General features: G+C 38.5%; 1 protein-coding gene across 1 annotated transcript; it reads left to right on the top strand.

The window, feature by feature from the left end:
• The first annotated feature begins 343 nt into the window (after positions 1-343).
• Positions 344-9,056, top strand: UTP15 (UTP15, U3 small nucleolar ribonucleoprotein, homolog (S. cerevisiae)). The gene is made up of 11 exons (XM_009877273.1): positions 344-432; positions 521-705; positions 1,783-1,961; positions 2,633-2,758; positions 3,420-3,555; positions 4,620-4,704; positions 7,056-7,205; positions 7,380-7,481; positions 7,681-7,814; positions 8,256-8,314; positions 8,819-9,056. Exons 4-11 carry the CDS (start codon positions 2,686-2,688, stop codon positions 9,040-9,042), a joined length of 963 nt encoding a protein of 320 aa, XP_009875575.1. The 5' UTR covers positions 344-432; positions 521-705; positions 1,783-1,961; positions 2,633-2,685; the 3' UTR covers positions 9,043-9,056.
• Positions 9,057-14,020: the final 4,964 nt, after the last annotated feature.

Below are 14,020 nucleotides of genomic sequence, written 5' to 3'. Positions count from 1 at the left end.
CGGTTAGAAGCGGTTCTTTAACCTGCCCCAGGCCGTCCCAGTAGAGCAGTTGTGGTCTTAGATTTTTTATTATTATTATTATTTCTAAATTTCTCTTGTGTGTCTAGTCGAAGTTTTTTCAAACGCGACCGGGTGGGTCGCTTGTAGCATGGAAATTGGAAAAAAGTTTCTTAGAGCAGAAGTAGCCTGGCAGAAGAGAAACTCAACAGGAGTGTCTTTAAAACATGATTTGGTTCTAAATGGAGTTTTAAGCTCTCTGTAGAAAGAATGGGGTTTATTTTGTTGCTTTACTTTTTGACTGTCTCTTTATTTAATGATCTTTCATTGTACTTATTTTAGACACCTGTTCAGATAAAAGAATTTGGTGCAGTAAATAAAATTGACTTCTCCCCGGTTCCTCCATATAACTACGCAGTCACAGCCTCCTCAAGGGTAAGTGGCTTTTCTGAGAATTTTTTTAATGTTTTTGTCCTTTGGTTGGTATCGTACGCCTGAACTTACTATCCTCTTGTTTTATCAGATCCACATTTACGGTCGTTACTCTCAGGAACCAATCAAAACATTTTCACGCTTCAGAGATGCTGCTTATTGTGCCACATACAGAGATGATGGCAATCTGCTTGTCGCTGGCAGCGAGGAAGGTAGCATTCGCCTCTTTGACATCAGTGGAAGGGCACCACTGAGGCAATTTGATGGTCATGCTAAGTAAGAGAGTGTTGTTTTTTTATTTTATGTGCATGGGCTTGTTGTATTTACATGTCTGCTTTACATGTTGCTGAAGATCTGAATAATACTGATCCACATTACTTGCAGCTATCTTATGTAGTTCTTACTGGAAAGTGGGTTTCTAAATTCAAAATTTGATATTTTTCTAAATTTAAATATTAATTAGGTACATGGGAAAACTAATACATTTTCTAATTCAGGTAGGTGCCATTTAATATGTTATGTAGAGGTAGTCTTGTGATTACATGGCACTGGTAAGCACATCTTGCACATGCTGGCAGTGTGCAGTCTAAAAATTGACTGAACAGAAACGGTGAAGAAATATGCCATGAAGAGCAGGAATCCCTTAAAAAACGAAACAGAACTGCTTGATGGTGGGCTTGATGGGGAGGGAGTTAGGAGTTCTCGTGTAGCAGTGAGGAGCAGACCGTGATAACTCTTGGATTAACCTGATTGCTGTGCTGTGGAAGATCAATATGTGTTTTATGTATCTAGGACAACAAGAGCAAACGCCCTCTCACCGGAGGGCATGCAGGCAGACCTTGAGAGTGTTTCTATTTGAGGTCTGTGTTTGTAGATAGGATATCATCTTATATCCTAACCATTAAGTTAATTAATACGATTTAGGGTATCTGTGTTTTCTGTCAAAGTCATTCTCTCTTGGGATGTTACAATGATAACACAGATTTCAATAGTGATTTTAAAGAACAAGAAGAGTGACCAATGCGGCCATACTTAAAATTCACTATTATAATTTTTTTCTGAAGGACAGTGCTAGTACACAGACCTCTAAGTAACAAATACACACACAGTTTGAACGAGTAGACCTAAACCATCTTTAAAGCAGTTCAAGTCAGTGCTAGGGTAAGCATCTGTTAGTGTGACCTTTTTCTGGCTGGAAAACTAAAGTGTTTTAATCTCTAAGGAGAGGTTTTGTAACTTGCAGTAGTAAACAGTTTGCACTTTTAAGTTACAGTACTTTAAGCTCTTCATACAGGCTAACTCTTCTGGGTACAAGTATATTTAACTTCGGATATCGTGGACTTTGTTTTCTAGACCTGTTCATGTAGTGGGCTTCCTGTCTGATAAATACCGAATATTTTCTGGTGGTGATGATTATTCATCAAATTTGTGGGATATTCCAAGTGCTACAGAAATCGTCTCTTACAGTGAACATACCGACTATGTGAGATGCGGCTGTGCAAGTAAAGTAAATGCAGATGTCTTTATAACAGGTTTGACTTTATTTTTTTTTATATATATGCTTCTTTTGAATTGCGTTAAAGTAAATGAAAGATAGTTTTTGATACAGTAGGATCCTCTTTATTGTATCGTAAACATGGATGATCTGTCTTCCTACTTAGTGGCTGCTTTGTTGTGCCTGTTTGCTTTAGCCTGTTAGGGCTAACATGACTGTTCTGACTGCGCTTTGAAAGTTTTATGAAAATCCTGAGAAGGTATCCTTTATTTGGGATGGTGTTTTATCAGGTTTCAAGAGGAGGACACTGGTTCCACTGTAGTTGGTACAGCTCAGAACTGACAGACTCGAAAGTGAAATGTCATGTGAGGAGTTATTTGAAACCAGTTGCTTTTGGTTTTCCTAGCAATAGCTTTCTGTGGTAGATCGCTATGAAAATATCAGTGTACCTTACTTCAAGAGGCACGGGAGACTAAATTTCATCAGGTTGCCTGGTATTTACTGTTGCCTAGTGTATTTACCTTTAAAAGACTTAAATTACTTTTAGGGTCTGACGTGTTGCTAGGGCTAGAATTTGAAGACTCATGTTGCGTATTGTTTAAAACAGTTTCCATTTGGCAGGAGCTCCTTTGGATTGTAGTACGTAACTGTTTTATTTCCTGAAGTAACTGAAATACTGAAACTAAAGCTGTGTATTGTCATTTGCAGGTTCTTATGATCACACTGTGAAGCTATTTGATGCACGAACAAAAAGTAGTGTAATGACAATAGAACATGGCCAGCCTGTGGAGAGTGTGCTCCTCTTCCCATCTGGTGGGCTTCTAGTATCTGCAGGTACTTCAGTAAAATCAAATCTCTTTTCTATGGCCCTAATTTGAGAAATACTTCAGCTGCTTCTTTCCCATGTGATGTTTTCATTTGCTAACAAAGTGGTAGGTGGTGTAACAGCTGGATTTCTTGGAGATATTCTTTAGGAATCTGTTGATCTGGAGGGTGAAGGTAGGAGTCGTCTTGTCCCCATTTGATTTCCAGAAAAAATAAATAATAAAAAAAACCCCAACCAAAAAACTACCAAAAAATCCTAACCATTTTTAATTATAAGATACAGACTTTAATTAGCCCAGTGCTAAAGTGGAGCAATGAACATACTTAAGAAGTTTTGAAAAGATAGAAATGTTTCTCTCTCTTAATGATGACAAAGTTTTTTAGTTTCTTCTTGCCATTGCATCAGGAAGTCCTGTAAGGCACTGGTATCTAGTTTTTTTTGGTAAGCTGTATCTTGAATTATTCAGCTGTGCCTGCAGAATGGCCTAAAAAAGACCAGGCTTGTAACGTGTCTTGTTCTGGGAGATAGCCATAATGGATGGGGATGGTGTGTAGGTACAGAAAACTCTTTATGTTACGAAGGGGACGCTGTTTTGCTCTGCAAGAACTTACCCAGAGAAGTGTCCACCTGTACGTATGTCAGACTGTTCTGTGTGCTTCTTTCCCGCAGGAGGTCGATATGTCAAAGTCTGGGATGTACTGAAAGGTGGGCAGTTACTAGTTTCACTTAAAAACCACCATAAAACTGTAACGTGTTTATGCCTGAACAGCTCTGGGCAGAGGTTACTGTCAGGATCCCTAGACAGGTTAGTATATTTTGATGCTTTGTTGTGATTTAAATTCTTTAGGACTTTTATCTTTTAAAGTTATACATTAGTATGAGTCTGACCATGTTTTCTTTTAACTGTTAGAGCTACAGTGTATTGGAAAACATCTTGGAGCCAATGTATACATATTGCCATATACATTAGCCCTTTTCTCTTACTAGCCTGATTGTCAGTAAGGGTTTGGGAATATGCCTGGGGAACTTCTGAATAAGCATTCATTTTTATGAATTTCTAAACTGACCTTTGCAGTCCTCAAAGTAATGACTCTAAACTTTAATACAATTTAAATAACTGAAAGTATATTACTATTCACCTTTAAAAAGCCTAGGTTTTGTGTTTCTGTGCAGTTGTTTTTTTGTACCTAAGACGTACAGGTGAAATACGTCCTTCTTGCTTTTCTATTTGAGTGCTTTATACCGGTATTCAGTCTGTTGTCTCAGAGATATTAGAAATATGAAGTACTCTGAAATCACAGGAATCTACCCCCTTCTTCACTCCGTCTCCTTTTTCCTAGGCTTCCTTCGGGCTTCCTGCAGCTCTTTTGTCATTCAGTGCCTACAACACTGAAGTGCATACTTGTAATACAATAGTTTGTTTTCCCATTTCATAAATATTTCCTACCTTTGACCAAATTGTTAAAGAGCAGAAAAGTACAAGAGTATCTATGGATTTACTTTCAGAAATTGTCAATAGATCTGTTACTTTTAAAAACAAATTTGAAGACATGCTATCTTAGTGTCTCCTCATAAGCATTGCTGAAGTTAGTCACCACAACTGTTTTCTGTTCCTTCTTCTGTCCTAGCCTTGTTTTCATCTTTCTTGGGTAAGGGTAATCCTTTCTTGACTTTCGTGTATCTTTCAGCAGAGTCTTTCTGTTTCACGGAAGGTCTTAACTAAGAAGTTAAGTGGTAGTCTTAAGAATGCTTTGTGGAAATACTCAGTTTTCCTTAAATGATCTATAGAACTTGAGGGTGATTAAATTCTGTCAAGTGTCTACAATGAGGCATTAGTAAAAACGTTTTAATCATTACTCTTCTGAACAGGCATGTGAAGATTTACAGTACTACTTCCTACAAAGTAGTCCACAGCTTTAACTATGCTACATCCATCCTTAGTCTTGCATTGTCGGTAAGTACATCAGAAATCTTTTAGGCAAGCTAATTACTGATGCCTTTTAAGTCAGTGAAGTAATTAATTTTTGTGTCCATTGCTGTTGGTTGTTTCGGAAGAATGCAGTTCATGCAAAGCAGGATGACTGAAAATATTTCTTCAAAGTAAAAAGTGGATTAAGAGGTTTAACATGTAATACATCCAGGTACCAGATGTTACATTATTACATCTGTACAAAATTTTTTGTTTATCAAGGACAGTATATGTATCACAGAAAAAGTATTCTGTTTAGAAGGGAAGTCCTTTAACTTTAAGAAGATTGTACTAATCTTTTTGCCTTGCAGGAACCTTGTGAGTCCTCATGTGTGGAAATGGTAAAAGAAAAAAAAGTAGTTAATTTGCTAGAAAATGTAGAATAGGGTGAGCTTGACTTAAAAGGTTGTTGGTGTCAGTCAGTTTGAGGAAGAAAAGGGTAAATGGCATGAGATACAAGCATAAACAATGTTTGCCAAAGCCTGTGTCCTAATGTCTTGGAAACACTCATTTCTCTGAAACACTTGAGTTCCAATGGATAAGTGACCTGCTGGCCAAAAATCTGGAGACTTTTAAAAACAATGCTGTTGTCATGTAGTCACGTTTTACGTAGCCTCTGAAGCACATGTGAAAGGGACTGTGAGGGATATGTACTGCCTTTGCTACTTTACTGTTGTCCTGCTCTTCTGGAACCTAGGGGAAGGTGTGTGTGTGTGTGTGTGAAGGAGATGTCTTCCTTTTATTAATTTTGCATCTTGTTCTCTAGGGAGCTAGAGCTAAATGAGTTTTGAATTATTTTGGTTGAGATGAGTACAGAAGAAAAAAGAACTCTAACCTTTTAGGCCTCTACAGCAACTGCAAAACATGCAGTACCTGTAGTTAGGTGTCTCCGGAGCTGTGTTTGTATTGTGAAATGTAGTGTGTTTTGTTTCATGCAGACTAAAACCCTTGAGGGTCAAACCAAAGGCTGGTCTAATTCCAGATGCTACTATCAACTATAGCCATAAGTACATGCATATGGAAAACTAAAAACAGGACAAGTGTGTCTGATATTCTCCTCAAACTCCAAATTCATTTTCAGATTAGAAATTACCTCATCAGAGTGTAGTTTCTGTGTTATTAAAGAATTTCTCTTACGTAAACATGCTCAGTCTCTCCCAGAGCTTGGACAAATTTGCAGCCTTCACTAGATTCCTTGACAAGAAGTATCTGCTGCTTGTGTGAAGAATTACCACCTTTTGTTCCATCTGAACCTTCTTTAGCTTCATTTGATGCCCCTAAATGAGACGTTGACAGGCTGATCTGCATCCATACCTGTCGTGATTCCACAGGCTTTTATCATATCTCTTTTCAATTGTCTTTTTTTCCCCTGCTGAAGAATTCTGGCTCAAATGAAGCCAATCTTCCATTCTCCTCTGTGTTTTTTAGTTCTTTCTTTCTGAATCTACTACCCTTTTTTGAGAGTGACTCACATAGGATTTGAGATGTGGGTAAACAATGGATTTATTCAGTGACGTAGTGTCTTTCTAGTTTTTATTTCATCTGCAGTAATCATAGAATTGCCTAGGCTGGAAGGGACCTTAGAGATCATTTAATCCAACTTCCCTGTGGCCAGGGACGCCACCTCTCAACTAGATCAGGCAAAGCATGGGGACCGAACGGGAATTTCTAACTATTTTTTTTAAAGTTTTTTTTCTTACCAGCGGTTTAGCATTCAGCTAATGTTATAATGTTTTCATAGAATTATCTGTTAAAAATAACAGCTCAGAACTTACTTTACATGTGAAGTCAATGTTTTTCCTCAGTGGATCATTTAAAATTACAACTTTTGGCATCGAACACATGCAACCTTTGCCTATGTAGCTGAAATTTATACCAGTGACTGATATTTTGAACAACTTGCGCATGTATCTTATAACCCTGCTGTTCCGTGATGGCATTCTTGTAGATGGTGTTCATGTCTACTGTACGGCATGTAATAGCCAAAGGCAGTTGTACACCATTGGAAAGAAAGAAAGCTTTTCGTAGATTATACTTACAAAACACTGATAATACATATTTGAGCTTGCTTCACTACTTGGGCTGTAATACTCCTAGGTATTTGTTAAAGGTTTGTTAGATAATGTTGCTTATGTTCATAGCTTTGAAGCTGTCTCTGTTTTACACCAGGTATTTGTTCATGGGACCTCACAGAGGTGCTTTCCAACTTCAGTTGTTCTGTGGTACTGTGATTAGAGCCTTATCATGAAGCAAAAAAAAATTAAAAATCTGTGTGGTAGAGCATGCATCATCAAATAAAACAAGAGGTTCCTAAATTTGTGATTTCTTCATTTTAGCCTGAAGATGAAACCATAGTTGTAGGCATGACCAATGGGGTGCTAAACGTTAAACACAGAAAACCTGAAGAAAGGAAAGAAAAGTCTGAAAAGAAGAGACAACCAGCATATAGAACCTATGTGAAAGGAAGAACTTACATCCCAAAGCAGGTATGGGTTGCTGAGAAAATGTACACTGAAGCAATCCCCAAAGGTTTTTTTTTCAGTGTGCTAAGTTGAAGAAAGGGAAGGGAAGGAAAATACCAAGGCATATAAGCTTGTTCATGGTAGTACATTTCATCCATTTTGTGTGTGTCCTATCCTGAACTTGGCTTTCAATTTTAGGAAGATTTCTGTGTCAGTAAACCTGTAAAACGTGTTTTGAGGAAATATGACAAGCTGCTGAAGAGCTTTCATTCTTCCAAGGCCCTTGATGCAGTACTGGAGGTAAGGCACCGTTTTTTGTCTCATCAGAGTTGTGTGCTGTCATCCGATGTGGATTTTCTCCTTATGTCTAATTTACTTCAACGTTTCACTAGAAAGGAATCACACTTGTGTGGGTCCTCTTTTGGTGCTGCTGCTATCAGCCCTGTTTTTTTGTGCAAAGATGTTGCTCTCATACTAAATTCTTCTTATATATGTCCAGCCACCCATCAGGCTTTATACTCCTGAAGTTACAGTTGCAGTCATGCAGGAACTACATCGCAGAGGAACACTGCGGAGTGCGCTTGCAGGCCGAGACGAGAAGCAAATTAATCTCCTTCTGACCTTTGTGGCAAGGTATTTTAACACGAATTATTTTGACTATTTTTAGACCTGTATTTCTTAATAGCATTTTCCCCAGTGCTTCTTCAGATCATTGGTGAAATACTGGTGCACTTGAAATCTCATATGCCTTCTGCTTTCTGGTATCAAGGTGTGGGATAGTGCTGAAATAGTTTACCTGTTAGCACAGAACAATTTTGCTGATGCTATGAGAGGAGTCATCCTATGCTTAGTGTGTTATTTTCTGTCTCCTTGATGAAACCTGTTTTCATGTACCTGAGGCTTTTGCTACTCCTCCAACCCCCACTGCCTTCCTAGAAGGAGGAGTATAAATATGTAGCTTTTTGTTTGTTTTGTTTTGTTTTTAAACTCACATCTCTGACTCATGTAGAGAAAGCTGCTTGTTGTGGAGAAGGAGTGCAGGTAGTAAAACTGGCATGTGTTCTAATTTTGCAGGCGAGTGATTGAGCCTAGATTTACTCCTATACTGGTGACTGTTGCAGACATGATCACAGGTAAGTAGAACACAAAAAAAGATTCCTAAAACTTAGTTTAGAAATAAGGTACGTTTAGGTACACAAGCTTAGAAATAAGATTCATTTAAGAAACCAAACTTTTTTTTTTTTTTTTGAAGTATGAGCTTGATGTCAAGAGAATGATCCAAAAGGAGGTATTGCCAGTTAACTTTGACCATAGTCAGTAGCTGATTTGCACTGGCTGCAGGAAGTTCCTCACAGATTTTAAGTATGTTTGATACATCATGTTTCCATACTTATATAGTACAAATGACTTCTGCTTCTCCAGTGAGATAAAAATAGCATTTGACATTGTAAAAACTTCTGTTAGTTTGACTTACTGTGAGTACATACCAATAATTAACACTAATTTCAGTGTTAAAGTTACTTGTCCACAATGTTGGGATTTGTGCCAGACTCCTTAAATGCATCTCTAACTACCTAATATAACTTCCGTGTTTTTATGTAACTGTGGATTCTCAAGTGACTGTTTTTTCTTTACAGACATTTATCAGCCTGTAGTTGGGCAGTCAGCAATTGTTGATAGACAGTTCCTGAAACTTCAGGAAGCCATAGGAAAAGAGATTGACTATCAAGAAGAACTACTGGAAGTTTTGGGAATGATGGATACACTGTTTGCTACTTTTACTAAGAAGACAGCTACTTACCTGGAAGAGAACAAAAGTAATGGTCTTACAGAAACAATTAAACCAAATACAAATAGCTGATTGACAACCATGACAACAAATTGTCACAAAAAGTAATGTGGACTTGAAATACATGACCTGTTCTTCTGGTAACTTTTTATAATAGTGATTTTCAAAATAAGCCCCTTTATGTTTGAAGTTCTGTCTTCCAAAATGTGTTTCTGAACAGGCTGTATTAGTGAAGACAGAGAAAGAAGAACATTTTCAAGATTTTTCATGCAATATTTTTCAAACAATTGACTTTTAGAGTTTTATTCCAAAGTTATGTAACTTTTAAAGTGTTTTGTGCATCCAGTACTAAATCTTTATTTGATTTAGAGAATCAGTCAACAGTTTTCTGGTTTTATTTACCAGAAGAAAATTGAGTTTTATCTAATTTTTAAGTGTCATTGTCCTTATTTAAGGTAAATATCCCATTTCATGTACTTGGACATAGAAGTAAAACCACATATACATTTGATATAACTTGACTATGTTGTGTTTTTTATCCCTGCTTCATCTCCATTTCAGACTTACATGTATTCATAGGAAACAGCAAATTACTTAAGAAAACAAATGCATGCTTATGCGTATTGAAAAATCTGTTAGTTTATACATTTATTAATTATAATTCTCTAGAAAATACATAATTCTAAATGGACATTAATATAAATTAAACTAATGAAGTAAATTGCATATGAGTGAGAAAATTCTCAGTTAAGAAAAATTAACGTTATTTTTGTCTAATGCTATCACTTCCAATGTGCAGTAGATGCAATTTGAATCTACGTTGTTATCAGTATGTATTTGAATGGTGTGATAATGATTTATTGTAACTTCAAGCAGTGCTAGAGAAGGGTGATGTGCTTTGGAAAGACAGGTGTGCCAAATGCTGATCAGCGCATGTAGGATGACGGTAGGGTTGAACTTTGTCCGTAGCCTGTTTTCTTTCTGTGACTTGCATTCTCCCTCGGGCATGGAATTTATCTGAGATATAATGTGAACTTCCTGCAAAAGGGATTTCCTTATTTGTGGCAGTGAAAGATGGGTACTGATGGTAGAAATAAGATGACCAATTTTGCAAATTCTACCCAAAATCCTAATTTTTGACTGAACAGTGTGGAGCAGTGTCTGGTCTGTCCTTAAATTAATATATGAGCAATATATGCTCCTGGCTACTGGGATTTGCTGGTTTCAAAGAACTGGGGTGATAATAGGTAACAATGAGAAGAATATTCATGCAAACTTTTGAACTTTTACTTTCCTTGCTGCTTACTTATTTTGTTTCTGCTAATAGACCTGATCTTTCATCTTTTAGGAAATATGTGTGTTTCTTTTGTGTGACTGAGCAGGCAATGTCTCGTCGGAGACTTCACAGAAAATAAGCTTTTGGGGTGAGGTGGAGGATCTTCCCAGGGCATCCTGATATCATGAACCTTCTGTAGTGCTTGGAATTAACATTTCTCTTGGCAGCCTAGTGTTCCGTAGGGTGAGAACCACTCACCTTGACATCAAACATATTCTTGGCTCTTACTGGCATTATTCATTTCAAAAGTACGTATCTGTTGTAGTGCCTCAAATGCATGGGGTTGTGAAATGACTTTTCAAATGGTCAATTAATAGCCCTTATTACCTGGGAGCAAGCAAATGCACTTTATGAGGTTATACAAGTTGCAGATGATGAAGGCAAACAATGAGAAAGTGTTCCATTTAGGAAGGATGTGAGTATATCCCATTATTTTAATTTACACAGAAGATTGTAAATTTTGTAACCATCTAAGAACACCTGTGTCTATTAAATAGAACTGTTTCAGTTTCAGAAGTCTTCCATGACCAAACACCAAGTCTTTAAATGGAACCAGTTCAACTGCAGTACAGCAAGAAGAATATGTCTGAGATGTAATCAGAGACCAAAAAAAAAAAATTTAATCAGAAGTACAGAGAAAGCCAGCAACAGTACCTGAAACCCAATACCTAGTAAATACAGATCTCCAAGACCCAGAGCTAATCATCATCTATTTTCGCTTCATTTAACAGTGAAAGATACACAGGTTGAAATATGTCTGTGTAACAGTTTCTTCATAAGAGCAGTTTTAACATCTTTTTGTAAATTCAGATGGTGATGCAAGAAACCTACCAAATCCTAAGTGCCCTTTCAGTTGGGGAAGCAGCATCATAATTCACAAAACAGTTGAGGTTTTGGAGCTCATCTAGTAGCCATCCTTCCTCTCCGCTCCCACACATTAAACTCCCTGAGCAGAAAGGCAGAGACAGGGTTGACAATTTAACGCCCCCATAGTTATGTTGGCACACCAGTACTTCTGCGAAATCGAATGTGAAACTGCTTCTCACCCACACTGGAGGGAGCACTCTCCATTCCTCAGTGTTTATTAGTGACACAAATGAAGATTTACGCAGAGAGGAACAAAACTGCTGACAAGACCACGTTTTGCTGTCCAAAGAACAGAAGGGGTTAGAATGACTTCCCAGAGAGAGCACACAAGGAAGTGAGTTCTCCAGAGCTCCATTCCAGACCTTGTTCTGGTCCAACTAGTTAAATCTGAGACAGTGTTCTTCAGAGCTGCAGTCTGACCACGTGTTGTTTGTTTTCAGTAAGCCTTAACAAGGTAGTGTGGGTTACAGCAGTTTTCTGAATCCAAATAAAAAGTACACACACACATCTGTGGTCACACTCAAACTGCTGAGCTTTTTCTTAGAGTATCTCATGTTGAAAGAGACCCATATGACCTAAAAGTAAATGATGTGACAAAGACCATTGTCCAGATGCTCCTTGAACTCTGACAGGCTTGGTGCCATGCCTGCTTCCCTGGGGAGCCTGTCCCAGTGACTGATCACCCTCTCAGTAAAAAAAAAATGTCTACATGTCCAACCTGAACCTCCCCTTGGGCAGCTTCATCCCATTTCCTCATGTCCTGTCACTGGCCACCTGAGAGGAGATCAGCACCTCCCTCTCTGCTGTCACCCATGAGAAAGTTGTAGACTGCAAGCAAGCGGAACAAGCCAGGTGATCACAGCTACTCCTAAGTCTTGCTCTTGAGGCTTTCGCCATCTTGGTCACCCTCCTCTGGGTAACAGTTTGATGCTCTCCTTCTGTTGAGGTGCCCAAAACTGCACACGGTGCTTGAGGTGAGGCCACAGCAGTGCCGTGTAGAGTGGGACAATCGCCTCCCTTGACCACCCAGTGATGCTGTGCTTAGCACACCCCAGGACATTGTTGGCCCTTTTGGCTGCCACTGTCGACTCATTCAACTTGCCCTCAACCCAGACCTCCAGATCTTTCTGAGGGGCTGCTCTCCAGTCTCTGGTACCTCAGTTTGTACATATAACCAGAGTTACCACATCCGAGGTGCAGGATCTGGCACTTGCTGCCGTTGGTGATTGCCCAGCTCTCTAGTCTCTCAAATTTCTCTGTAAGGCCTCTCCACCTGGTAGTCCACAGCTCCTCCTAGTTTAGTATTATTGGCAAGCTTCATGTACATTACAAACAATCTTATAAAAACATTGGCAAGAACTGGCCCTAAAGGTGATCCCTGGGGAACCCCACTGGTGACTGGGCTGATATAACCCCGTTTGCTGTATTTCTTGAAGCTCAACCCATCAACCAATTGTTCACCCAATGTATTACAGACTTGTCTAGCTGTATGCTGGACAGTTTATCCAGAAGGATACTGTGAGAGGCAGTATCAAAATCTTTGCCAAAATCCAGAAATGCCACACTTACTGGCTTACTTTGGTCAACTATATTGATATCCTTGTTATAAAAAGGAATCAAGTTGGTTAAGCAGGACTTTCCTCTTGTGAACCCATGCTGTGCTGGCTGGGAGTTTATCACCCCCAAGCTGTGGTCCTCCAGCACAGGATTGTGGGGGTCCCAGGACCCATCATGGATTCTGAAGTGAAGGTGAAGGAAGTATGCAACTCTTCTGCTTTGTCTACATCCCATTTGTAAGGTGACCAGCCTTGTCAAGCAACACACCGATATTATCTCTGATGCTCCTTTTCATTAACTTGTTTCAGTTTCCTATTTGTAAAACACTGCATAGCTCAATCATAATAATAGACTATAAATACTTCAATATTTTCTGTTTTCTCAACATCAGTTACTCAACTTCGAACAACTCAAGCAATGCAATTTAGTAAATTCTAGCAGCATGATCTTCAAAGTGCATCTGTTGAAATACAAAGGTATTTACCCTCACGAAGTTAGAACATGTAAGTGACATAGCAACAAAATTTTCGCTCATTAGCAGGACTAGCCCAGGGAAAAACTGTCAGTGTCTTTCCTGAGAAATGTTCAGTTGAAGGGTTGATAAAATCAACCAAGTGACCAGCCAGCTGATCTCTCCCTTTCTCCTGTGTAATTCAGGTGGCTGAACACAGGAAAGAGAAGTGCTGAATTTCCTATTCTTTTTGAAACCCAGTCTATCTCTGGTTGAATTTAATTAGAGAAGTCTCTTTTCTGTCAGCCCTCTATGCTAACTGTGTTCCTGAGACATCACAATATTTGGGGATAAAGAGGTGTTCCCTCTTCCCAATAAACAGCTGCAAAAGTTCTTCCTATGAAAAAGCAAAAAGTAAGAGACACAGGTTTTGTCTGTAAATAACTGCTCTGGGAAAAGATAATTCATGAACTACATTCCAAAGACAAATCAACCTAGTAATACCCAGATGACCTAGAAGTCAAGGAGATGCTGCATGCAATAAACCCCCACCTTTCTATATAAGCAGAATATATAGAGAATATCCTTTCCCCAAACAGGACACCCAGCATTACACCACTCCAATCCAATGCATAATTAACTATTTTAACTATTTCAGTTAATGCTTCAGAATACTAGATTATGGGGCATAAGGTAATGCACTGCTGGAAAAATAATTACATTTTCAAATAAATAAAGTTTTCACCCGTAAAAGAGAAATATCCATGCTTGGCACTGCAGTAATGCATTTTAAACATTCATCAGCACAGATAGACTACTGCAAATTGTTACCTGAAAGA

The sequence above is a fragment of the Apaloderma vittatum genome, unplaced genomic scaffold, assembly GCF_000703405.1.
Source record: "Apaloderma vittatum isolate BGI_N311 unplaced genomic scaffold, ASM70340v1 scaffold20989, whole genome shotgun sequence".
Taxonomy (NCBI): Eukaryota; Metazoa; Chordata; class Aves; order Trogoniformes; family Trogonidae; genus Apaloderma; species Apaloderma vittatum.
This window is presented reverse-complemented; position numbering and strand designations above follow the sequence as displayed.